This window comes from Podarcis pityusensis (genome assembly GCF_964106645.2).
Source record: "Podarcis pityusensis genome assembly, chromosome: 8".
Taxonomy (NCBI): Eukaryota; Metazoa; Chordata; class Lepidosauria; order Squamata; family Lacertidae; genus Podarcis; species Podarcis pityusensis.
Window position 1 is genome coordinate 8,118,952 of NC_138033.1, and position 27,566 is coordinate 8,146,517.

Consider the following 27,566-nt stretch of genomic DNA (forward strand, 5'->3'; position numbering starts at 1 on the left):
TCTTTGACATCTGGTGGGAGGGCGTTCCACAGGCCGGGTGACACTACCGAGAAGGCCCTCTGCCTGGTTCCCTGTAACTTGGCTTCTCGCAGTGAGGGAACTGCCGGAAGGCCCTTGGCGCTGGACCTCAGTGTCCGCGCAGAACGATGGAGGAGGAGATGCTCCTTCAGGTATACTGGACCGAGGCCGTTTAGGGCTTTAAAGGTCAGCACCAACACTTTGAATTGTGCTCAGAAATGTACTGGGAGCCAGTGTAGTTCTTTCAAGACCGGTGTTATGTGGTCTCGGTGGCCACTCCCAGTCACCAGTCCAGCTGCCGCATTCTGGATTAGTTGTAGTTTCTGGGTCACCTTCAAAGGTAGCCCCACGTAGAGTGCATTGCAGTAGTCCAAGCGGGAGATAACCAGAGCATGCACCACTCTGGTGAGACAGTCTGTGGGCAGGTAGGGCCTCATCCTGCATACCAGGTGGAGCTGGGGGACAGCTGCCCTGGACACAGAATTGACCTGCGCCTCCATGGACAGCTGTGAGTCCAGAATGACTCCCAGGCTGCTTACCTGGTCCTTCATTAAGGCAACTTTCTGTATTCCTGTGTTCCTGTGCTTGGTGATGTACTGGCAAAGGGAGCTCAGGCGGTTAGAGCGTGCAGTGCTGATAATGCCAAGGTTGCAGGTTTGATCCCCACATGGGGCAGCTGCATATTCCTCTTCTCCCTCTCCACTTTATAAACTTCTAGGCATCCAGTAAAACTGAATCTTGGAAGATTCAGGACAGATGAAAGGAAGTTTGTTATTCATGCAACGTGTAGTTAAACTATGGAACTCACCGCCACAGGAGGCAGGGAGGGCCCCCCAACCTGGGTGGCTTCAAAAGAGGATTAGTCAAATTCACGGAGAGCAGTGAAGCTCTCAAATGCTGTTAACGCTGCCTCCATGGCTGGATGGATGCAGCAGTACTTCTGAATCTCAGTTGCTGGAAGCTATAGGAAGTCCTGAGTGCTCACTGGAAGGACAGATCCTGAGGCTGAGGCTCCAACACTTTGGCCACTTCATGAGAAGAGAAGACTCCCTGGAAAAGACCCTGATGTTGGGAAAGATGGAGGGCACAAGGAGAAGGGGACGACAGAGGACGAGATGGTTGGATAGTGTTCTCGAAGCTACCAGCATGAGTCTGACCAAACTGCGGGAGGCAGTGGAAGACAGGAGTGCCTGGCGTGCTCTGGTCCAGGGGGTCACAAAGAGTCGGACACGACTAAACAACAACATAGGAAGGGAGAGGGTTCTCACAGGCATCTGTTGGCCACTGTGAGAACAGGATCCTGATGGGCCATTGGTGTGACCCAGCAGGACTTGAATTACATATGTTGATATCCAGTGTCCTGGGCCCAGAAAATCCTGTTGGCCCCTTAGAGCTCAGAAGCAAGCCTTGATAGTTAAGAGCAGGGGTCAGCAAACTTTTTCAGCAGGGGGCCGGTCCACTGTCCCTCAGACCTTGTGGGGGGCCGGACTATATTTTTTGGGTGGTGAACGAATTCCTATGCCCCACAAATAACACAGAGATGCATTTTAAATAAAAGCACACATTCTACTCATGTAAAAACACCAGGCAGGCCTGGTGTAAAAACACGCTGATTCCTGGACTGTCCGCAGGCCTGATTTAGAAGGCGATTGGGCCGGATCCGGCCCCCAGACCTTAGTTTGCCTACTCATGGTTAAGAGTTTGTTCCCCCCACCCACTCTGAAAGTCAGCCCAAGTTTATAATTGGCATGTGCAAATTTGGGGGGGGGGAGCAATGCCCACCTCTGATCTGGCAGCGGGTCATTTACACATAGCAATGCCCATTTATGCCAAGAAACGCTTCCTGTTTTCCAACACACTCTTCCTTTTGCGGCGAGACGCAGTGGAGAGTTCTCCTGGGGTTTGAGGAAGTCTTGGCAGTCCACTTCCTTGCATTGGAGATGCTGCAGGAGAAAGGGTTTCCCCTGTAATAAACGGAAATCTGCCCTTATTCCCTTATGGGGGACCCAAGAGCCCTTATAGAGTCCTTTGCAGGTTCTCCATCGGCCGGAGAAAAGAACAGAGGCCAACCAGAGAATATTGAGAAGCAAAGCAGCTCGTAAGCCTGATCTTTATTGAACTGTTGCAACAGGGTGCTCCCCTTGCACGCAGGAAAGGAGGAGGACCCAAAATAAAGGTGTGCCTGCCCTTTAAATTGCCCGCCCTGGAGTCCAAGACCACCCCCAGAAACACCATACATAAATCACAGAAGGAGTGTAGCTCAAGACAACCCCCAGGCACATCATACCTACATCACAGAAAAGGCGGTCTACAACAGAAATCTGAGTACCTTCTTTAACTCCTGTCTGGCAGGTTACCTGTTAATGCTTACTTGATTGGATACCCTGGGTAGCCTGGCCAGTCTTTTGTGATGATAAATACTTAGTTCCTGAGCCAGGTCATGGGCTCACCCTATTCATACACAGACATACCCGTAAGACAGGATTTGTGAAGTAAAAGACAATGGGGAGGCTTTTCCATTTTCCTTGAACTTGCAGAGAAATCATTTGGTCAATTTGGGAGTCAAAATGGTTTCAGGGCTGTTTTCCTGTGCTGCTTCAGACATGAGGTTTATATATTTATTTCTTTATGTATGTGTTTGCTTGGTACATTTATGAACATTTATTATATATATATAAGACCTTACATTTTTTATTTCACCCCGATGGCGACCTCTTTTACTCTCTCGCTTCTTGGCTTTTTCTTCCTCCTCCTCCTTCTCCTCCCCTCTCCTTTTCCTTAAAAACTGGCAGAGTTATTCAGGAGGCTGGTGTGGTGTAGGGGCTAGGAGCCTGCCGTGATTTGGAAAGCCTGGAATTCCCTTCAGGCAGGCCTCTTCCTCTCCCGGATCTGCAAAATGGGGATAATGACACTCGCACACAGCACAGCCCAGGCTTGTGGCTGCCACATCAAGGAACTCGGAAGCACGAAGGGATTTATCCAACATTAGTCATGCTTGGAGTAGACCGAACAAAACCCATGCAGCTAAGCTAGTCGTGCCTGTTCATTTTGATGAATCCACTTCATGTATGAGTAACACGGGGCACAATCCTAATTATTTCCCCCACTGCTTTAAGGAGGGGCTGCGGAAGCAGAGTACACATTCTGCATGCAAGAGACTCTTGGTTTCAGTCCCTTGGCGGCTCTAGCTGAAGAGGATCCCTGCGGAGGGGCTCCCTTGCCGAAATAATAATAATTATTATTTATTATTATTATTAAAGCAGAGACATCACCTTGCCAACAAAGGTCCGTATAGTTAAAGCCATGGTTTTCCCAGTAGTGATGTATGGAAGTGAGAGCTGGACCATAAAGAAGGCTGATCGCCGAAGAATGGATGCTTTTGAATTCTGGTGCTGGAGGAGACTCTTGAGAGTCCCATGGACTGCAAGAAAATCAAACCTCTCCATTCTGAAGGAAATCAGCCCTGGGTGCTCACTGGAAGGACAGAGCCTTAAGCTGAGGCTCCAATACTTTGGCCACCTCATGAGAAGAGAAGACTCCCTGGAAAAGACCCTGATGTTGGGAAAGATGGAGGGCACAAGGAGAAGGGGGCGACAGAGGACGAGATGGTTGGATAGTGTTCTCGAAGCTACCAGCATGAGTTTGACCAAGCTGCGGGAGGCAGTGGAAGACAGGAGTGCCTGGTGTGCTCTGGTCCATGGGGTCACGAAGAGTCGGACACGACTAAACGATTAAACAACAACAACAACATTTATTATTTATACCCTGCCCATCTGGCTGGGCTTCCCCAGCCACTCTGGGCAGCTTCCAACACAATATTAAAATACAACAATGCCTCAAACATTAAAAGTTTCCTTCAGATGTCTTCTAAAAGTCTGGTAGTTGTTTTTCTCTTTGACATCTGGTGGGAGGGCGTTCCGCAGGACGGGTGCCACTACCGAGAAGGCCCTCTGCCTGGTTCCCTGTAGCTTAGCTTCTCGCAGTAAGGGACCCGCCAGAAGGCCCTTGGAGCTGGACCTCAGTCTCTGGATAGAACAGTGGTGGTGGAGACGCTCCTTCAGCAAGCCACTTTCATAGGTTTCATAGGTTTTATATTTTATATAACCTTCCCTTTTTTGCAGGAAATTCCCTTATTCCAGCACCGTTTCCCGCTGCGTCCCACTGCTATCCCGCATTGTTAGATATCTCATAGACTGTCCCCGGGACAGGTGAGGCTGCTGATCCCTTATTTTCAAATCTGAAAGTTGACAGCTATGTTTATATTCCTGATGGGGCTTACCTGCCATGTGAAGCACACTAAAGGATTGCAATCTCCATTTCTTTCCAAATAAGTCCACAAGGAACTCGCCCTCAAAAGCACTGAGTGCGCCAGATGCCCCCATGGATCTCGAAAGACAACGATCCACACCCAACTCTCTTCCACTTCTTTGCCTAGCTGCCTGGTGGGCGACTCTTGCTACCCACCCAGCGGTTACCAGGCTAGCGGCTGTTTACAAGCCTGAGTTAATCTGATGGCGGACATTTAAGCAATTGAAAATTACTTAGAAAGTTGACAACCCTTGTTAATTAATTTATTTTTTTGCTGCTTTTCCGGTGTGTCTGTGTGGATTTCCATACCGTCTCCAGGGTTTTAGACTGCTTGGCTTCAGAGAAAAAAGTATTTTTCCATGCAACGGCTGCAGCTCGGACTTTGGTGGCAAAGGGGTGGAAGGAAGAAGAAGTCCCGACAATAACGGATTGGCAGAACAAGCTACAAGAATTTGCTGAAATGGCGCAGTTGACAAATAGCCTGAGAGGCAATTCAAAACAAAAATTTATGGAAAAGTGGGATAGATATAAGATATATCTGTATTCAAAAAGTTAGTAAAGGTTCGCTATCTATGCTAGCATTCGACTGACATTGGAGAGAGACTGAGTTGAGAAATAAGACCAAGGGTACATAGTGATACAGGTATGTATTAGATAAAATGTAAAGAAATATACAATAATAAGAGTACATTCATTTGTAAAAAAAAAAAGGAATATACAACGGGATAGACAGGAAGTCCAAAGTGTTGGTACATATATTATTTTGGAGTAGTTTTTTGTCCTTGTTTTTTTTCTTTTAGTATATAAACTTTGTATACATGTTGAAAATTATAATAAGCCTTGTGATGTAATAGGATAATGTTTACCGATGTAACATAAGAACTTTAATAAATAAATAAAACTCAAAACAAGAGAGAGAGAGAGAGAGAGAGAGAGAGATCACTATGGTGTTATCTTAGAAAACAGCGTGGCTGCGACTGTGCTAAAGGAACCCTGCGCTTTTGAATTTGGCACCAACCTACTATTGATCTCGCTGCTGTGTATTTGCATTCGTCTAGTACCAGCTCTCCAGGGTTTCAGGCATGAAAGTCTTTCTTCCAGCTGTGCTGGAGCGATGAGCCGGTTTGAACTTGGAACCTCTGGCATGCAAACCAGGTGTTCCAGCACTCCAACCCTCTCTGAGCTGCATTCCTGTCCCATACCTCGGCTGGCAATATTCAGAAAGCAGGTGGAGTCGCAAGAAGCGTATCCTCTCACGGCTCCCCTAGGAGGGGCCGATTCGCTCCCGCCTTCCTGTCGCTTGCGCCTTGCAGAAACATCCTGTTGGAAGGGAAAGGCACTCCAGGATAAGCCAGCCACAACTTCCCCCTTGGTGTAGACCGTGGGTAGGCAAACTAAGGCCCGGGGGCCAGATCCGGCCCAATTGCCTTCTAAATCCGGCCCAGGGACAGTCTGGGAACCAGCGTGGTTTTTACATGAGTAGAATGTGTCCTTTTATCTAAAATGTGTCTCTGAGTTATTTGGGGGCCTGCCTGGTGTTTTTACATGAGTAGAATGTGTCCTTTTATTTAAAATGCATCTCTGGGTTATTTGTGGGGCATAGGAATTCGTTCTTTCCCCCCCTTCAGAATATAGTCCGGCCCCCCACAAGGACCGAGGGACAGTGGACTGGCCCCCCGCTGAAAACGTTTGCTAACCCTTGGTGTAGATGCACAAGCACATAGAGAGCCCAGGAGTCGCAGTCCTCAGGGATCATTAAATGCTTATTCTGAAAGGATGCACTAAGTTGAGAGGACCAAGGTGGGCATTGCCTTAGCATCTTTTTGCGAAGAACCAACCAGGTAACTTTACTCTTCCCAGGTAGAACGCCTCTGAACCTGAAGGTTCCATAAAGCTATTTGTTGTTGTTGTTGTTTAGTTGTTTAGTCGTGTCCGACTCTTCGTGACCCCATGGACCAGAGCACGCCAGGCACTCCTGTCTTCCACTGCCTTCCACAGCTTGGTCAAAGTCATGCTGGTAGCTTCGAAAACACTGTCCAACCATCTCACCCTCTGTCGTCCCCTTCTCCTTGTGCCCTCCATCTTTCCCAACATCAGGGTCTTTTCCAGGGAGTCTTCTCTTCTCATGCGGTGGCCAAAGTATTGGAGCCTCAGCTTCAGGATCTGTCCTTCCAGTGAGAACTCAGGGCTGATTTCCTTAAGAATGGATGGTTTGATCTTCTTGCAGTCCACGGGACTCTCAAGAGTCTCCTCCAGCACCAGAATTCAAAAGCATCCATTCTTCGGCGATCAGCCTTCTTTATGGTCCAGCTCTCACTTCCATACATCACTACTGGGAAAACCTCTTCATGGATCACTGCCTTGCCGTGGCGAAGGGGCTTGAATAACTCAGAGAAGCTATGAGCTATGCCATTCAGGGCCACCCAAGATGGACAGTCATAGTGGAGAGTTTTGACCAAACGTGATCCACCTGGAGCAGGAACCGGCAAGCCACTCCAGTATCCCTGCCAAGAAAACTCCATGGACAAAGACAACAGGCATAAAGCTATTGTCTACTATTAACTTCTATTTACACCCTGCCTTTCAGCGAAAGTGTCCTCATAAGTGACGTACAAAACCAGCTAGGATCCCTGAGGACGTGGGGCTTCCAGCCCCAGCCAACTCTACACTACAAAGATGTCTGCAAATATAACGCCAAGGCTGGCAGTGCCAACCCCACCATGTGAGAATCCCTTGCAGACGACCGCAGTTCCCGGAGACAGACTGTCAGGTTGGGCATCCATAGCAGGGACCAGAGGAGGAATGACCTCTGGGAGGAGCACACAGAGAAGAAATGCCATGGCGCATCTGCAGTAGCACAACCGGACACCTTCCTCTGCCCCGGCTGCAACAAAACATGTCTCTTCTGCATCAGTCTCTACCTCGTGCCTCCTTGCCTCCTGAGACAGACGGATGCCAGCAGAGGCTCAGTGGTGAGGCCATCTTACCCACCATTACTCTTTCATGTATCCTGGCTCTGAGAACTGGGGTGTTGGGGCTGAAGGCTAGTGTACCCCCACCTCAAATGCAGTCTCAAAATGACCACGATCGCTCATTTAGTCAAACTAAGCTGCTTCTCCCCTTGATGGATGATGGGCCTTCTGGAGAGTTGATGAATGGGTTCGCAACCCAGAAGGCAATTTGTACCAGCGCTGTAGAAGTGATTAATAACATACCCATGCCTGTGTTAATCAGGGCTGTCAAAAGCTTTTAATTAACTGCCTGGCTTTTGTCTGATTAATGAATGAAATTAAAGTACATTTACCTAACTGAAAGGTTCAGCAGAGGGCCCTTTCTTGAGGCTTGGAAGCAGCACAGAGTCTCGTCGGCGTGCAAAACATAGCTGACCCAGAATCGACGTAAGGAATGAGCTACTGTGGAAAGGCAGTGCCTCTAAAAAAATCCCCATCTAATTATGGAATGTGGAATAGTTCCAATTATGCTCACACGCCAGAGTCACAATGGCGCCCAACCTCTTTTGTGACAGAAGTTCAAGGCCCATCAGTGTTTCTGAAAATCCAGGATTTGAAGATATACCAAGGTGGGTTCCTAGGGAGCGCTATGGCCGTAAGGCAGCAACTACTTCCCTGGGAGTAAGCCCTAAGGAATGACGCTCAATTTGTCGCCGCAGTTCTCTGCACGGCAGCCCATAATATTATGTACATTTATTATCTGGCTTTCACCATAAAGAGTGGGCTACAACAATGTAAAAATACAAGATTATTGTTAAAACAGCTTGCAATGGGTCCTTTAAAAAAATCTCTGTCAGGGTTCGGGTTGTGCCTTCAGCAACTGAAGAAAGCTGTACAAAGCTAAGCCTCTCCCCATGTGAACTGACCCAGACTGTGCAATGGTCATCTGAGGCCATTTCTACATGTGTCCCCTCCTCGGGAGGTCCAGAGAGTGGCAACATGAGAACAGGGGCTTTTCGGTGGTGGCTTCCCAAATGTGGAATGCTCCCCACAGGGAGGCTCAGCTGGAACCATTGTTACTTATGATAGAATCAAAGAGTTGGAAAGGAACACGAGGGTTATCTAGTCCAACCCCCTGCCGTGCAGGGACCTCAACTGTACCTGACAGATGGCCATCCCATCTCTGCTCGAGTAGATAAATAGGTACCAGTGCAGCGGAAAGGTAAATGGCACTCCGGCTTCCGTCACGGTCCTCTGTGTGCCAGCAGCAGTTTAGTCATGCTGGCCACATGACCCTGAAATTTGTCTGCGGACAAACGCCGGCTCCCTCGGCCTCAAAGCAGGGGTGAGCGCTGCACCCCATAGTCTAACTTAACCATCCAGGGGTCCTTTACCTTTACCTTACCTTACCTTGAGCAATGACTATTAACGTGCAAAATAAACTACCAACACCACCTGCTGTTCTTAAGATCCAAGAAGGTCTCTGTATGGAAAATTGCTTTCCTTCAGATATTTGGGTTCTAAGTTGTTTAGAGCTTCAAATGCTCGTGTGAGCCAGTAGGATAGGCAAAAAGGATAAAGGTAAAGGGACCCCTGACCATTAGGTCTAGTTGCTGACGACTCTGGGGTTGCGGTGCTCATCTCGCTTTACTGGCCGAGGGAGCCGGTCATTTGGTCCAGGTCATTTGGTCAGCATGACTAAGCCGCTTCTGGCGAACCAGAGCAATGCACGGAAACGCCGTTTACTTTCCCGCCGGAGCAGTGCTTATTTATCTACTTGCACTCTGACGTGCTTTCGAACTGCTAGGTTGGCAGGAGCAGGGACCACGCAACGGGAGCTCACCCCGTCATTCGAACCGCCGACCTTCTGATCAGCAAGTCCTAGGCTCTGTGGTTTAACCCACAGTGCCACCCACGTCCGCAATCAGGATGCAGATACTTAAAAATTGTCAGGAAGCGAGCTTCATTTGAGAAGCGATGGCAGGAGGCAGATGGCCCTGGCTGCTGCCCAGAGGGCTCCTTTACAGGAGGGCAGCCGAGGTGCCCACCTCTTGGCCCCAAAGAAGCCAGAGCAATGCCCCCCTTTGCCTGCCCCTCATGCCCCCACCTAGTCCTGCAAAGCTGAGAAGACCTGGCTGACCTGACAACACTTCACCACAAGCTGCCCATGCAGACAGTTGCTTTGCCACCCAGCATCTCCCAGAGCCCCGGGGCACAGCTTGGCTTCTGGTCCCATGCCCAAGCGAGCAGGACGGCAGGTGTGGGCATTGTTGACACTGAGGTTGCGCCAAGTTGGGCCGCAAAAGGCTTGGCTTGTTGAAAGAGAGCTGCTGGCACTTAAGCCGATGGATTGCCAACTGCGCTTGGAGGAAGTAGGAGGTAACTGGCGAGACCCAGGTGGCAAAATGGGGCGCCCTTGTTAAAAGCATTTGCAGCGGCTGCCCACCTGATACCGAACCAGGTTCAAGGTGCTTGTATTAATTGGCAAGGCCTTGAACAAGTTAGGTTTATAGGGACCACCTGAACGCTTATATCCCAGCCCCAGCAGCTACCTTCTGTTTTAGAATCAGGGAGTTGGGACCCTGAAGGTCCTCTAGACCAGTGTTTTTCAACCACTGTTCCGCGGCACACTAGTGTGCCGCGAGATGTTGCCTGGTGTGCCGTGGGAAAAATTGAAAAATTCAAAAGATTTAAAAAATAAATAAATCAAATTTTCGCCCACTAGGCGGGCGCCGGACTGTGTCGGGGGGGGTTGACCCCACCCTCGGCCAGCAGGGGCGCCGATTGGCGCTCCTCAGGGGGACACCCTCCACTTTTCTGATGTCCGGGCTGTGATTGGTCCGGACTCCAGCCTGGACCTATCACAGTAGGACATCATCTTCCGACTTCCTTCCCGCCCGAGCACAGTGTGCGCAGCAGCGGAGAGAAGAAGACGTCGCGACTCGAGTCACCAGGAGGACCGGAGAAGTTGTCATTTTATTTCTCTTCAGTCTCCACTGAATGCCTTGACTGAGTTAGGGACCCTTATAGCTCAGCATCAGTTGGTGGAAAGGACATGACTTTACAGGAGCAGGAGGAACTAACTGAACTGAGACAAAATCGTGGTTTCAAGCTAAGATTTGCTGATCTACCTTTGGACAGTTTTTGGTTGGATACTGCCAAGGAGTTCCCCCTGTTACCATAAAGCACCAATGCTGCAGCAAGCAAAGGCTCTAGCAGCTCAGCCAGCTGCTTGTGGCTGGAAAGCCAGACAGGATGTTTGTGACTGTTGCCATGGGAACAAAGGGGCAGTCCATTCTGTACTGAGCACCGGATGTTAGCTCAGTGTGTGTGTGTGTCATATGACCCGTACTGGATGTACTTGGGAGGAGTTTCTTCTTGCTGTTGTTGAGAGCAGACATGATTCTCTGTACTGATGTAAGAGGCAGAAATAAATGATGTAAATAGTTTTCTGTCTGCTTCTTTCCCCTCCCTGGGGACACCAAAGGGGAGAGAGGAAGAACGGTGTGTTCCTCTCATACATCTGAGAAGAATCGCCGGACCTCGCCTGCTTATCAGCAGAGGTTGGGAGACGCGGGGAGGTCGACAGGAATATCTGCCGGTGCCTACGCTGTGGCACATTCCTCTGACCCAGGCAGAATTCCAACAGTGGCAGCCTTCGGATGGTTGCGATTCCTCGGACATCTGCATGAGAAGCTGGTGGATTGTCCTCCTCTGCTCCAAGGAGGGAGACAAGCGTCTGAGAAAAGCCAGAGGCTCCACAGACAGCTGGTGGAAAGAAGAAGTGTTTTCCAGAGCAACAAAGTTCAAGGTATGCTGCATTTCGGGCTAAAAGTGTGAACGCAGGAAGATTAATTCCCTGGTTCACGGAGCTGCGTTTCAAAGAAAACAAAAGCTCCGGAGGAAGAGGCCTGCAGCTTGAAGGCTGAAGCCTGCATTCCACAAATTTTTGTGGTAGATAAGATGTCCTCTTGAAATGCATTGTTGCTAGGTAACGGTCCTGGAAAGTTACTGGCAAAGGGGCTGGACTCTGAGTGTGAGCCTGGGAAAGCGAAACAAAATCAGAGAATGTTTCGGCTACAAGGTTTACGAGCTCTTGGAAGGGACTTTTCAATAGCAGCCTGAGTTTAGCTGCCAGGTGCAAAGAGCGTAAACAATTTGCAGTTTGCTGCGTGAGAAAGGAAAAAACAGCTGTTGGATTTTGCACCTTGTTTGGAGGTGAGAGAGGCTTGGCTTCAAGATGGATGCCAAGAAAGGGGGAGGTTTGCCTTGCCCACCTCCCTTAACCAATGACAATTATTCATCTTGGTCTGTAAAGATGAAGGCCCTGCTGCAGAATCAGAGGCTTTTTGATGTAATTGAAAACCCCATCCCTGCAGCACCAACCAGAGGTTGGGAGTCACAGAATGTAAGGGCCAGGACTGCTATAATTCTGTGTGTCTCAGATGATCAGTTGGTGCATGTTCAGCATTTAGAAAATGCGAAAGAAGTATGGGACACGCTGCGTACAACGCATCAGAGAGATGCTGGTTCTTCAGCGTTGCTGTATTTTGAGAAATTGACCAATCTGAGACTTGCGCCTGATGGAGATGTTCAAGCGCACCTGACAGAAATGAAGTTTCTGCGTCAACAGATGGTGGAACGCAATTTTCGTCTTCAGGAGGAAGTGTTTTGCTTCATGATGATAAACAGCCTTAGCCGCACCTACAAGGTTGTTGCCAGTCAGCTTGGTTCCCTACCGGCCGCGCAGCTGACCGCGGAGAGAGTTTGTGCTGTGGTCCTGAATGAACACGACAGACTTGCTGCACTGGAAGAAAAAGACAGGGGGAGGGAAGAACAGAGTTCTAATTCCCCCACTGCTGATGCTACTGGAGAGCATGGTGTAGCATTGAGTGCTGTCCGATGCTACAATTGTGGACAGACTGGGCATCTACAGCGAAACTGTAAGAAGCCGCGCCAGTCAAGAGGAGCAAAGAGCAGCTCTACGAAGCCTCAGGCGTCAGGCAAAAGCCGTACCAAGTGCCAGGTGAAACCTGCAAAGGCTATGATGGCGAAAGGAACCACGCCAGATGTTGGGAACTCGTTCATAATTGACACGGGCGCAACGGTTCACATGTGCCCGCACAGAGGACTGTTTTCGACGTTGAAGAAGCAAAGCTTCACTGTGAAACAGGCCAACGGTCAGGAGTTGGAAGCAACTGGAATTGGGACTGTGTATCTTGAGAGTCTGAACTTGACTATAAGTGATGTTTACCTGGTTCCAGAACTGAGATTTAATCTGCTGAGCGTGTCGCAGATTGCAAAGAAAGGACTGAAACTGTCCTATGATGCTAAAAGCTGCAAGATCTACAAAGATGGAGAACTGTTTCTTACTGCCAAAGAGAAAGATGGACTGTATTTGTTGACTTTTGATCAAAGTGATTACATGAAATGTAATTCCTCTGTTTCTAACGAAATCTCTCTTGCAGGTGTGACCAGTATGAGCACCAGGAAGGTGACTAAGACCAAGAAGGTCGACAGAGCGTTTCAGCGGGTGTATGCTGATGTGATTGGTCCTCTAGAACCATCTAGAGGCGGTGCACGATTTTACCTTGTGTGTGTGGATTGTTTCACTAATTATTCTTGGGTTTATATGATGGAGAAACCGCAAGAAACTTTAGAAAAGTTTCAGGAGTTTTGTGACAAGGTTAAAAATATGCATGATGCTAACATTGATTGTCTTTTCACAGATGACAAACAAATTTTTCTGTTACAGAAGTTTCAGAAGTTCCTGGATGGAAAAGGGATAGACCACAAAGTGGCAGTTTCGCAAGAAGCGTGGAACAGGGGGGTCTGTGTAAAAGTGAACAAAGAATTGCAAAAGGGAATGAATGCACAATTGCTGAGTTCACATTTGCCACATGAATATTGGGCGGAGTCGTTAATGTCCTATGTTCACGTGTGGTTGAGAAAGGTCTCAACAGAGTTGGGAATTTCTCCTTTTGAGAAGCTGTTCAATAGAAAACCTTCTGTTGCCTATTTTAAGGTTTTCGGGTCTCATGTGAGAACAGAAGCTCCAGGTGGAGTAAAGAATGCCAGAGGCATTTTTGTGGGTTATGAAAAGGGTCTCTACAGAGTAATTTTGTCTGAATCTGGTCAGGTGATTCTCACAAAGTTCCTAGAGAGTGCTCCAAAGCAAGAGCGGATAGTACAGACATTTCCCACAGCAAACGATTCAGATGATGATGATGAGTTTGATCTTATTGAGTTCAGTAGTACTGATGATGACAGCGATAGCTCAGACAGCTCAGTTGTCACAGTCATTGAGAGGAAATCTCACATAATGACTAGACCCTCAGAAGAGGAGGATGAACCATTGATTAAGCTTAGTACTGGTTCTCCAGAGAGTTCAAAGGTTGAACCAGTGAGCACAGAGGATCAGAACCTCATACGCAGGTCTGAGAGAGCAACGAAGGGTGTACCACCCAAGAGGTATTCAAAGGAGTTTGCTAACCTTGCATATGTTGCTATTGTAAACGACCAAGGACAGATTGAAGCTGTGTCTGAGTCAGAGACAAAGGCACAACAGAGAGGTGTTAACCGAGGTAATGCGAACTCACACAACCAGAGAGGTACATTGGTTAAACCAATGGCGGGTAGTTCCAAGGGTGGAACTGAAACAACAGGGGAATGTTATAAATATAACAACTGTTTGTTTTCTTCTCTGGATGACGCTTTGCTCGCGGCACACATTGATACTTTAGGGGGAGTATGTTACCATAAAGCACCAATGCTGCAGCAAGCAAAGGCTCTAGCAGCTCAGCCAGCTGCTTGTGGCTGGAAAGCCAGACAGGATGTTTGTGACTGTTGCCATGGGAACAAAGGGGCAGTCCATTCTGTACTGAGCACCGGATGTTAGCTCAGTGTGTGTGTGTGTCATATGACCCGTACTGGATGTACTTGGGAGGAGTTTCTTCTTGCTGTTGTTGAGAGCAGACATGATTCTCTGTACTGATGTAAGAGGCAGAAATAAATGATGTAAATAGTTTTCTGTCTGCTTCTTTCCCCTCCCTGGGGACACCAAAGGGGAGAGAGGAAGAACGGTGTGTTCCTCTCATACATCTGAGAAGAATCGCCGGACCTCGCCTGCTTATCAGCAGAGGTTGGGAGACGCGGGGAGGTCGACAGGAATATCTGCCGGTGCCTACGCTGTGGCACATTCCTCTGACCCAGGCAGAATTCCCATTTTCCACTACATATCTGTGTGAGGTGAGCTTTTCAAGCATGATTGCTATAAAAACTAAATACAGAGAGAGACTGAGAGCTGTTGATGAAGAGCTACGTGTGTGTCTTTCTTCGATTCCAGCCAGAATATCAGCTTTGTGTTCAGCCAAACAGGCCCAGGTTGCGCACTGAATAAAGTATTTTATAATTTTTCATATTTCTGTTTACTTACTACAGTGGTGCCCCGCAAGACGAATGCCTCGCAAGACGGAAAACCCGCTAGACGAAAGGGTTTTCCGTTTTTGAGTTGCTTCGCAGGACGAATTTCCCTATGGGCTTGCTTCGCAAGACGAAAATGTCTTGCGAGTCTTGAGATTTTTTTCCCGCTCCCCCCCCCCTTTTTCTAAGCCGCTAAGCCGCTAATAGCCTTTTAGCAGCTAAGCCGATAAGCCGATAAGCCTTTAATAGCCGCTAAACCGCTAATAGCGCTAATCCGCTAATCCGCTAATAGGGTTGCTTCGCAAGACGAAAAAACCGCTAGACGAAGACACTCACGGAACGGATTAATTTCGTCTTGCGAGGCACCACTGTATTTCATAATAAAGTAATTATAAAATACTTTCTTTGTGTTTATTTGATTCCTATTCAAGAGAATTACTTTATATATAGTCAATATAGGCACAGAGTTAAATTTTTTAACATTTTCTAATGGTGGTGTGCCTCATGATTTTGTTCATGAAACAAGTGTGCCTTTGCCCCAAAAAAGTTGAAAAACACTGCTCTAGACCAATCCCTGGCAATGCAGGAATCTTTTGGCCCAACGTGGGGCTTGAGCCCACAATCCTGAAATCAAGAGTCTCATGCCCTACCGACTCAGCTATTTTCTAACCTTCAAACAACTGCCGAAAACTTTTCTATGCTGCCAAGCTTATGCAAGCAATTAAGACGTCTTTCTGGAATTGTTGATCTCATGTAAATTTTCATGCGTTTGTTGTTGTAAGCCACTTTGAATTATTCTGTTGTTTTTTTAAAAAATGAATTGCCTATGCAAATATTTTTAGACATAACAGTAAGGCGGAGGCTTGATTATGCAATTAGGGACACTCAATTCAATGCCCTTCCCTGATCAATTTGGCATACACAACACTTTCTTCTGCATGAGCCAACGCGGAGGAAAACTAATGCTCATCCTCCCAGGGGGAGCAGCAGAAACAGACAGAATTCTTCTCTCATGCAAATAGGAATGAGCAGTCAAGGTGCCATATAAAGGATCGCCCTTTGCCTATCTCTTGGTTCATGTGTGAGTGATCTGCCTTGGCCCAGTATACCTGAAGGAGCATCTCCACCCCCATCGTTCTGCCCGGACGCTGAGGTCCAGCTCCGAGGGCCTTCTGGCGGTTCCCTCATTGCGAGAAGCAAAGCTACAGGGAACCAGGCAGAGGGCCTTCTCGGTAGTGGCACCTGCCCTGTGGAACGCCCTCCCGTCAGATGTCAAAGAGATAAACAACTACCTGACATTCAGAAGACATCTGAAGGCAGCCCTGTTCAGGGAAGTTTTTAATGTATGACATATTAGTGTATTTTTGGTCTTTGTGGAAGCTGTCCAGAGTGGCTGGGGAAACCCAGCCAGATGGACAGGGTACAAATAATAAATTATATTATATATTATATCTGGGGGGTGGCCCCTCATAGCTTTGCTCAAGCTCGTTTACTGCAACCAGATAAAGGGAATTAGGTCCTTGCCCCCCTGCAAAGACTCTCAGAAGCTACAATTTCCCCACTTGGCGGGGGGGGGGGGGAGCCTCGCCAAAGAGAATCAGAAATCAATGGACCTTCAAGGAGAAGAGGTGGGCATACAAATGCTTTTGGGGCCTGACCTTTCGATGGGAGGAATGGAGAGAAGCCAGAGGACTTGGGGACATTTTGCGTTGGGGGCTGTTTTTATGGGCTGCCGAGCGGAGTTCCTCTTAAGAGGAAGCAGGCTGCGGCACGATAAGGAAGAACAATTGGTGACAGCAAAGCCGCACAAAGGAGCAGGACTTATATTCCTTATCTGGATCGTGTGGGAAATAGCAAGTTCTCTTACATAAATGGATCCAGAGCAAGGTTGCTTGAATGCCCTATCTCCAAAAGCCCAAGTTTTGGGCCACATCATCTCGACCAGCCAAACCAAAGGACCACATTTTTATTTCAAACACTTATTAAAAAATATCATCGCCCGTCATAAAAATTGCCTCCACTCCAGGGCAGTTTTCACCCTGGCCTGTGATTAAGCTGCACTGAATATAATTTACTTACCACCAAACGGTGCAGAGGATTGATGTATTATAGTATTTTAATATTTTTTTGGAAGCCGCCCAGAGTGGCTGGGGAAGCCTAGCCAGATGGGCGGGGTATAAATAATAAATTATTATTATTATTATTATTATTATTATTATTATACTGCAAACCTGCTTCTTTTACCTATGGAGAAGTGCGAAAGACTTTCCTTTGCAATCTTTTAAGGAATGGAACCTTAAATCTTAATTTTAAAAATGGTCAGAGGCTCGTGCCGCATTGAATAGAATCCTAGAATCCTAGAGTTGGAAGAGACCACAAGGGCCATCGAGTCCAACCCCCTGCCAAGCAGGAAACACCATCAGAGCACTCCTGACATATGGTTGTCAAGCCTCTGCTTAAAGACCTCCAAAGAAGGAGACTCCACCACACTCCTTGGCAGCAAATTCCACTGTCAAACAGCTCTTACTGTCAGGAAGTTCTTCCTAATGTTTAGGTGGAATCTTCTTTCTTGTAGTTTGGATCCATTGCTCCGTGTCCGCTTCTCTGGAGCAGCAGAAAACAACCTTTCTCCCTCCTCTATGTGACATCCTTTTATATATTTGAACATGGCTATCATATCACCCCTTAACCTCCACTTCTCCAGGCTAAACATGCCCAGCTCCCTTAGCCGTTCCTCATAAGGCATCGTTTCCAGGCCTTTGACCATTTTGGTTGCCCTCCTCTGGACACGTTCCAGTTTGCCAGTGTCCTTCTTGAACTGTGGTGCCCAGAACTGGACACAGTACTCCAGGTGAGGTCTGACCAGAGCAGAATACAGTGGCACTATTACTTCCCTTGATCTAGATGCTATACTCCTATTGATGCAGCCCAGAATTGCATTGGCTTTTTTAGCTGCCGCGTCACACTGTTGGCTCATGTCAAGTTTGTGGTCAACCAAGACTCCTAGATCCTTTTCACATGTACTGCTCTCAAGCCAGGTGTCCCCCATCTTGTATTTGTGCCTCTCATTTTTTTTGCCCAAGTGCAATACTTTACATTTCTCCCTGTTAAAATTCATCTTGTTTGTTTTGGCCCAGTTCTCTAATCTGTCAAGGTCGTTTTGAAGTGTGATCCTGTCCTCTGGGGTGTTAGCCACCCCTCCCAGTTTGGTGTCATCTGCAAATTTGATCAGGATGCCCTTGAGTCCATCATCCAAGTCGTTGATAAAGATGTTGAATAAGACCGGGCCCAAGACAGAACCCTGTGGCACCCCACTAGTCACTCTTCTCCAGGATGAAGAGGAACCATTGATGAGCACCCTTTGGGTTCGGTCAGTCAGCCAGTTACAAATCCACTGAGTGGTAGCATAGTCAAGACTGCATTTTACCAGCTTCTTTACAAGAATATCATGGGGCACCTTGTCAAATGCCTTGCTGAAATCAAGGTAGGCTACATCCACTGCATTCCCTTCATCTACCAGGCTTGTAATTCTGTCAAAAAACGAGATCAGGTTAGTCTGACATGACTTATTTTTCAGAAATCCATGCTGACTATTGGTGATCACAGCATTCCTTTCTAGGTGCTCACAGACTGTTTGCTTAATGATCTGCTCCAGAATCTTCCCTAGTATTGATGTCAGACTGACTGGGCGGTAATTATTTGGGTCCTCTCTTTTCCCCTTTTTGAAAATAGGGACAACATTTGCCCTCCTCCAGTCTGCCAGGACTTCGCCTGTTCTCCAGGAATTCTCAAAGATGACTGCCAGTGGTTCTGAGATCACATCTGCCAGTTCTTTTAATACTCTTGGATGCAGTTCATCTGGCCCTGGAGACTTGAATACATCTAAACTAGCCAAGTATTCTTGTACTATCTCCTTAGTTATTCTGGGCTGTGTTTCCTTTGCTAAAACATTTGCTCCAAATTCTTCAGGTCGGGCATTGTTTTCTTTATCGGAGAAGACTGAGGCAAAGAAGGCATTGAGGAGTTCAGCCCTTTCTGTGTCCCCTGTTTGCATTTCACCATCTTCTCCTCTGAGTGACCCCACTGTTTCTTTGTTCTTCCTTTTGCTACGAACATACCCATAAAAGCCTTTTTTGTTGCTTTTAACCTCTCTAGCAAGCCTGAGTTCATTCTGTGCTTTAGCTTTTCTGACTTTGTGTCTACACGTGCTGGCTATTTGTTTGAATTCCTTTTTGGTGGTTTGCCCCCTTTTCCATTTTTTGTACACATCCTTTTTTAATCTTAACTCAGTTAAAAGTTCTTTAGATAGCCACCCTGGCTTCTTTAGGCACCTTCCATGTTTCCGTCTCATTGGTATTGCCTGACGTTGTGCTTTTACTATCTCCCTCTTAACAAACTCCCAGCCATCATGAACTCCCTTTCCTTTTAGTATTACTGTCCATGGGATCTCACCCAGCACTTCCCTAAGTTTTATGAAGTCGGCTTTCTTAAAGTCAAGAAATTGAGTCCTAGTATGCTTGGCTGCTCCTTTCCGCTGTATAGTAGACTTCAGAAGAGCATGATCACTCGCGCCTAATGATCCTTCCACTTCTACCCCACTAACCAGGTCATCAACATTGGTTAGGACCAGATCTAAAATGGCTGTTCCTCTTGTTGCTTCTCCCACTTTCTGGACAATGAAGTTGTCTGCAAGGCCAGTGAGGAATCTGTTTGACCTTATGCTCTTGGCTGAGTTTGACATCCAACAAATATCCGGGTAATTGAAGTCCCCCATTACTACTATCTCCCTTCCTTTTGCATGTTTGGCCATCTGTTCCAGGAAGGCATCATCTATGTCCTCCGTTTGGCTTGGGGATCTATAGTAAACTCCCACAATGAGGTCACTGTTATTCTTCTCTCCCTTAATTTTGACCCAAATGCTCTCACTTTGGCTTTGAGGTTCTAAATCTTGGATCTCTTCACAGGTATACACATCCCTGACATATAACGCCACTCCTCCTCCTTTCTTGTCTGGTCTGTTTCTCTGAAATAGATTGTATCCCCCCATTATTACATTCCAATCGTGGCTGCATAGGGAGAGTATTCATGCAGAATTGCAAAAAATGCTAAAGATCTCTTTTAATAAAAAAACAGAGGCCTGCCTCCTGGGAATTACAGATCTGGATATTCCGCAAAAGAGGAAGGGTATCTTTTTATACGCTACGGCGGCAGAAAGTGTTCTTATCATGGCAAAATGGAAGAGTAATGAAATCCCCTCTATACAAGATTGGATCCAAAAGCTGACAGAATATGCCAAATTAGACGGTCTATCAGAAAAAATAAAGAATAAATCAAAACAGGAATTTGTCTCAAAATGGGAGGTTTTCAAAGAATATTTGAAACATAAATATAGTAGTTTAAACTCTGTTGCAGCATTCGAGGAACTTCAGTAATAGTTGCAAGGTAGATATAAGAATTAAGATATATTGAGAAAAAGTTTAAATAAGATAAAAGTGTGTATTGGCAATAAGTAATATGAAATCGAAATATGGAATAGATGGGAGGTTGGGTCTTTAGTGTTAAGACCACTTTCTGTATTATCGTTTGTTAAGAAAATTATGTGTCCATAGTTATTCCTGGGTGTAATTTGGTATTTGTGTTTTTTCTTTCTTCTTTTCTTGTTGTATCAATATTTTTTTTTTTTTAAAAAAAGGAGATTGTAGGAAGGAAATTAAAAAAAAGAAAGAATAGCAGCTGCATAGGAGGCTGTTCCCTCTTAAAACTACGGTAAAAGTAAAGGGACCCCTGACCATTAGGTCCAGTCGTGGCCGACTCTGGGGTTGCGGCGCTCATCTCACTTTACTGGCCGAGGGAGCCGGCGTACAGCTTCCGGGTCATGTGGCCAGAATGACTAAGCCACTTCTGGCAAACTAGAGCAGCGCACGGAAACGCCGTTTACCTTCCCGCCGGAGCAGTACCTATTTATCTACTTGCACTTTGACGTGCTTTCGAACTGCTAGGTTGGCAGGAGCAGGGACCAAGCAACGGGAGCTCATCCCATGGCGGGGATTCGAACCGCCAACCTTCTGATCGGCAAGTCCTAGGCTCTGTGGTTTAACCCACAGCGCCACCCGTGTCCCCCAAAAACTACAGTAGTGCCTTTTAAATGAAGCTGCACATTAATACGTCCTCATTTATGTCACTTTCTTGGGAGAATAAGCCACCCTTTGACAAAGTGAGAACAAAGCGTGCCCTGGAATTAGTTCGTTTTCAACGTACGGTAATTTGATCAGTAAAAGTCAATGGCGTTGCTCGGCCAGCTGCTAGCTAAACCACTACCCAAAGTGGGAAGAGTGCATGAACTTTGGGTTCCTGTGTTCAGAAAGGTAGCACCTGGGCTGGCTATTGCGCTCCGGGGCTTCCCCTCCCTGTGCCCTAGAACTGCTGTGGGGCCTGGCTCTCTCTGCTCCACATCCTTGGAGCGCAGAGGAGCCGTGGTGAAAAGACCTGTTGTGTCTCTCGGCACAAGAGGAGCTTTGTTCAAAGCTGAAGCTGCAGGTGTTGGCCCTGGCAGGCGCTTTCTCGTTCCCGGCTCTCTTTCCACACTCGCAACCCTGTGCAAACAGAGAACTTCGCTCGGCAACGGCAACCGCTGTAACTGAGCAGCTCCCTGGGGTCTAGAAGGAAGAAGAGCAAGGAGCTAGGCCGAGGGGAGAGGCGATGGGAGGCAGTCCTCTGCAGAGTGGAGCCCGTGTTCCACTTCTCTGCATGCATTTATGACCAGGAAGCCAGTGTAGTGTAGGCTGAGACCCTCCCTGCCCGCAGACTGTCTCACCAGAGTGGTGCATGCTCTGGTTATCTCTCGCTTGGACTACTGCAATGCGCTCTACGTGGGGCTACCTTTGAAGGTGACCCGGAAACTACAACTAATCCAGAATGCGGCAGCTAGACTGGTGACTGGGAGCAGCCGCCGGGACCACATAACATTGAAAGACCTACATTGGCTCCCAGTACGTTTCTGAGCACAATTCAAAGTGTTGGTGCTGACCTTTAAAGCCCTAAACGGCCTCTGCCCAGTATACCTGAAGGAGCATCTCCACCTCCATCGTTCTACCTGGACACTGAGGTCCAGCGCTGAGGGCCTTCTGGCGGTTCCCTCACTGCGAGAAGCTAAGCTACAGGGAACCAGGCAGAGGACCTTCTCGGTAGTGGCGCCCGCCCTGTGAAAAGTCCTCCCACCAGATGTCAAAGAGAACCACAACTACCAGACTTTTAGAAGACATCTGAAGGAAGCCCTGTTTAGGGAAGCTTTTAATGTTTGATGTATTACACTATTTTAATATTTTTTTGGAAGCCGCCCAGAGTGGCGGGGGAAGCCCAGCCAGATGGGCGGGGTATAAATAATAAATGATGATGATGATGATGATGATTCCCCAGTCCATTCAGCCTGTTGCTCCCATAGGAGAGAGTGATGCCCGTTGGCCTAAATGGCTTTAAAAGATTAGACAAATTCATAGAGGCGTATCGATGGCTGGAAGGCTTCCAAATACCCGTTGCTGGAAACTGCAGGAAGGGAGAGGGCCCTGCTTGCGGTTTTCCCCACAGATTGGCCACTATCGGAACAAACTGCTTGACTGGCTGGGCCATTCATAAGATCCAGCAGGTTCTCAATCCAGAGTTCCTATCCAGGGACAGAATTGGTCCCAAATAACTTGCATGGCCCCCTGATGCTCAGTTAAAGGTAAAGGGACCCCTGACCCTTAGGTCCAGTCGTGGCCGACTCTGGGGTTGTGGCGCACATCTCGTTTTATTGGCCGAGGGAGCAGGTGTACAGCTTCCGGGTCATGTGGCCAGCATGACTAAGCCACTTCTGGCGAACCAGAGCAGCGCACAGAAACGCCCTTTACCTTCCCGCTGGAGCGGTACCTATTGATCTACTTGCACTTTGACGTGCTTTCAAACTGTTAGGTTGGCAGGAGCAGGGACTGAGCAACGGGAGCTCACCCCGTCACGGGGATTCGAACCGCTGACCTTCTGATCGGCAAGTCCTAGGCTCTGTGGTTTAACCCACAGCACCACCCGCGTCCTGATGCTCAGTTAGGAGAAAGGAAAAAATTTCCCCCATGGATTGTGCCCAGGCATCGCTTCCACAACTGCACCCCTTCAAAGGCACCCGTTTAGCGCCAGGCCTGCTGCTACACCCCTTGCCCTCATTCCTTTTATAAAGCACCCTGGGGCTCGTGCAGAGTGCTGCCCTGAGCTCCTGGAGCAGCCCAACTGCAATCTGTCCCCAACACGTTTAGAATGAAGCAGCAGGGTCTCCCTGCAAGGCAGATCGCAGGGACAGGCCTCAGTACCTTTCTCTTCAAAAGTTAAGGATGTTGTGCCCCAGAGAGCAAGTTCAGTTTTGAAACTTTCCTCTTCCCACCACGCTTAATGCCGGGAGGCAGTCAGTGATCCTTAAAGAGGCTGCAAGCACACATACACACACTTCTCAGAGTTACCCTTGAAAGACCACCCCCCATAGCAAATTTGGGTGAGGGGCAGCTGCCAATGTGGGACCGAGTTACCTCTGGCAACGCCTTAAACTTGCCCACTCCTGCCCAGTCACTTCGTTCCTTAACAGTGGCATGCTCCCATTTTTTGCCATACATCCAACAAGACCAGGGCCTTTTGTGTGGTGGCACCCGATCACTGGAATGCGTTCCCAGTGAACACAAGGCTGGAGCTGACATCGCCAGCACCTAAGCTTCAAGACTCACCTGTTCACCCAGGCTTTCCCCGAGGAGTGATCTAGCGATCGTTGCTATATTAAGCGAATCTACTGATTCGTGCTGTATTTTATGCTTGTTTCATGAATGCCGTTTCCTCAACTGATTTTATGCTCTTCACGGCCCAGTCTGCCATTTTCTCCTGAGTGCTGGTGGCGTGCAGATTCGCAAAACAAATAAAACTTCACAGTTGTTGGTTTTTTAAACCACAAGATAACTAGTTCTAGTTCAACTTTGTCAAGAAACCCACATTTATGCCAAAGGATTTTTTTTATTATTCTTATTATTATTATTACCACCGAGACAGGTTTGTTTGTTTTTTTTGTCCCACATACAATTCAGTCTTGTGATTAAACAGGACAAAAAAAATTACAAATAAAAAGAGAAGATGGAGTTCAAATAAATATACAATAAAAAGCTAACCGGCATTTAAAAAGGCAGGAGTGCTCTCAAGTCTGGATAAATACAGCACACAGATATGTTTGGGGACAAAGGGGACGGGTTCAGTGGGGCAGGGAGGGAAATAGGCCAAAGTTTCAGAAGTGCCTTGTGATCGGTGGTGCAGGGCGGGTGGGCGTGAGCCACCCAGTATGCTCATGAGATTCGGAGAGAGCACCAGTCTTTTGGAAAACAGCGTCCTTCCTCGCCCTCTCCCCCTTTGCTTTAGGCTCAAACTCCGCACTGTTTTTTAAAAAAGAAGACCATGGCTCGTAGAAACTATCACACAGTGATAACGTGATCGTGGTTACTTCAGCATCAGCCCTTTGGGTATGTCTTGGGTTTCGTTTCTTTTTTTCAAATACTATACAGAATGTACAAAAAAAAGGGAAGGGGGAATTGGGGTGGGGAAGGATGCAAGGTGCTAGACAGGGATATCCAACGCAGCCTTAGCTGCAAAAAATAAAATACAATTACCCCAAAGGGAGCTCGGGAGCTCCCGCTGCTTTCCAGGACAGCCACTCCCTGTTTGCTGCTGAGCTCGTGCAGGCAGGTGCTGGCGCAACGTGGACTTGCCCCCTCTCACCCTGCTCCACAGATGCGGACAGAGCCTCCCCAAAGGCCTCGCTGGCCCAGAAGGTGGAGGCAACCCATGTGGAAGAGGAGAGAGACCAACCCAGCTCTCTCCGACTGGCTGGTTCAGGCTGGAGGGCGAGTCCAGAAGTCACCACCTTGCAAGATGCCAGGGAGAGCCGACTGTAGCTGAGCGGCTGCAGCTTGACCCAGTCTCCTTGCCTAAGCCCCCTCGGTAGTGTTTAAAGGCTGCAACAGCGAGCCGGCTAAGGTAGGATCAGGTGCAGCCAGGGTCTGCAAGGAACAGTGTCGTGGAGCCCCAAACCCCACGCCCTCGATCCTATTTGTGCTAAGAGCTGCCCCAGCTGGCTGCTGAGGGTGGGCACAGCAGACCCTTCCCCAAAGAGCCCTCCTAGGAGAGGGAGGGGGGCAACATAAAAGAAACAAAACCAGTGCCCCAAAGAAGGCATCGCTCACCAAGCTCCCATGCAACAGATTCCCAAATTCAGTAAGGATCTTTTTTTTTTAGTGTTTTTTCTTTTCTCTTTTTTAGTAAGGATTGCCAACTGCTTGGGTCAAGTTACAACACACGTAAGAAGAAAAAGAGTGAAATAAAAGCAAAGAAGCAGCCCCTCGGATGCAGGGTGGTTAACTTGAGACGCCCCAGAGGCTCCAACTCCTATCAGCCCCAGCCAGCAGGGCCAGGAGGGAGGAGTCGTAGCTTAGCAACACCTTGCAGGCCACAGGTAGCCCAACTGGTGCAGGAGGGTCTCCAAGCCCCTGGATCTAAAGGTTTGGTCCCCTTCCTGGATTTGGCCCCTTCACCTGACAAGCAAGCCCCTCTCTTGCCTGGCCTTTGAAACCCACTTCCGAGGAGTCTACTTGGGTGCAGGACCAGGCAGAACCTTCCCATCTCCGTTCTGCCACGCTGGCCCAAGCGTTACCAGCCCTGCCAGAGTGATGGGAGAAAAGCCGTGCCTGTTGGTTTTTAGTTCGCTCCCTATCCCCCAGGGAAACAACGGCTGCGATTCAGTCTCGCCTGGGAAATAGGGAAGCAAGAGAGCCCAAGTGATGGGGGGCTTATTGCTGAGATGAAAGCTCCACCCCACCCAGGGCTAGCATCTACGAACAGGCTTCTAAGGGTTGATGGCTTTTTCTTAAAAAGGGTGAATTGGGGAACTACCAGTTATCCAACAGACTACACTGCTTCTTTGAGTGGTTAATAGAACCTGTCCACCTCTTGCTCAGAGTGTGAGCAATCCGAATGTTAGATCTCAAAAAGCCTGCCCAGCTTAAACAAGGCGATTCAGGTTGCCACAGAGCGGGGGGGCCTCCCTTGGCCACCCCCCACTTCCTAATTTAACCAGAAACTAAGCCCCGCCCCATGGCTCATCCTTCTGCTCCCCTTTCTCTGGCTCCTTCATCCCCCCCCCCCAGACCCTCCTCCCACATTCACAGACACGTTTCTCTTCCCTGAACGAGCGTCAGCAACTACGGGCCCGCTGGCCCATGTCCGGCCTGCGGGCGACAACTGGCTGGCTTCCCAAATCGACACGACTCCCGCCCAAGCATCCCTGTTTGCTTACCTGCGGTCTTTTCCTTCTGTCTCCTTTTGCCTCTCCCCCCCCCCCTTACCTGTGGCCTCGCGTCTACAGTATCTGAAAGCAACAGGGGGCAGAGAAGGAAGGCCCTCATGTGCCCTCCCTCCTGGCCCATTGCTCCTCTGCTGGGTCCGCCTACGTGGGGAGCGTTAACGGTGAGAAGTCCTCATCGCCTGTGCGTTTGGAGTCAGGAAAGGGCAGGGGAAATGTGAAATTGAAGGAAGCACAAGGGATGGGGGGAGAACCTGCTGAACCACACACAGCTGGCACGTGATTTGCCTCCCCCCCCCCCAAGAAGTCTTTAACAGTTAGCGAAGCAGTGCGAAAGCCTTTTGTGGCTGCAACTGGCTGGTGCGAGAGTAGTGGGTGGGTGCCCTTCTGCTTGCATCTCACTCCTCTTTTGGCTTGGGACGAGGGATCTTGGCCAGGAGAGAGAGAAAGTTGCTTGGTCCAGGGCTGCTCTGGTCAGGAACGCTGCTGTGTGTCCTTTTCACACACCAGGAGGTTGTTTCTCCCCAAAGGAGTTCCGACGTCGAAGTCGCAGGTCCAAGGCGGCAGGAGGGGAGGTTTCGAAAACCCTTGCCCAAGATGGCAAGGAGGCAGAGCTTGCCAGAAAAGCCCTTCCCAGACACAGCAGAGCATCCCAGTCCAGGCCAGTGCTCTCTCTCTCTGCTCCCAAACTGGGAAAAACGTTTCCGCTCCCTCAGCTGGGAAAGAAAAACCAGACGACCTTGAAAGGAGCGGGGAAACTGTTTCAGTGCTGGTGAAGGTGAGTCCCAAGGTCAGGGAAGCAGCTGCCTCTTCCCCCAGTTGCAATGCCCCGGCCACCGCTGTCCAGCAGGGGTCAGTCCTGAGCTTGGGTGGGGATGGCAAGAGGGGCCCGTGGCGAAGAGAAGAGTTGTTAGCACCACTGGCTGGGCCAGAGAAAGAAAGAACGGACAAGGGGAACGAGAAAAGAGGGGGCTCCTGGGGACGCACCTGTTGGGGGCGGAAAGAAAGAGAGAGGCACTATGAAATGACAAGGAGGTGCAAGGCCGGGCCCCACAAGGCTGCTTCCTCCTGCCCCGCCCCCTCCTGGGCATGCCTTACCTGTAGGCCCCGCCCTCTTTTCATACAAAGACCTTGGCAAGGGCATCGGCCCCAGCGCTGGCAATCAGGGCCTTGCTGGGATGGAAGGCCACGTCGTGGATGGCCTCTTCGTGCTTCTTGCGGTGAGCTGTGATCTCCTGCGTGCAGGTCTTGTTGTCAAGGTTCCACAGCCGGAGGGAGCAGTCGTGGCCTAGGAGAGGCGGAAGGGCCAGGGGGGTTAAGCAAGGAAGCCCACGTGCCCAGGCATGCACGAGGCTTAGTTAAGGGGTAATAATAATAACAACAACAACAACAATAATAATAATAATAATAAATTTTATTTATATCCCACTCTCCCCAGCCGAAGCCAGGCTCAGGGCGGCTAACAACAATAAAAATAGTACAACATTCTAAAATCATTTCATTAAAAAATTAAT

At 48.6% G+C, this 27,566-nt stretch overlaps 1 protein-coding gene across 3 annotated transcripts in view; it reads right to left on the reverse strand.

The window, feature by feature from the left end:
- STRN4 (striatin 4) overlaps positions 1–27,566 on the reverse strand; it is a gene marked incomplete at its 5' end in the record, with an annotated part of 188,023 nt that overhangs the window by 140,770 nt on the left and 19,687 nt on the right. The window contains 2 exons of one of the 3 annotated variants that reach the window (XM_081018692.1): positions 23,701–27,039; positions 27,151–27,340. The exons of 1 other annotated variant lie outside the window; for it this stretch is intronic. In XM_081018692.1, the coding sequence (XP_080874818.1) occupies positions 27,171–27,340 (170 nt within the window). In that variant the 3' untranslated portion in view covers positions 23,701–27,039; positions 27,151–27,170. Of the gene's footprint in view, positions 1–3,474; positions 3,742–23,700; positions 27,040–27,150; positions 27,341–27,566 lie in introns of those variants that run through there. One more of the 3 variants, XM_081018691.1, reaches the window with a different exon arrangement.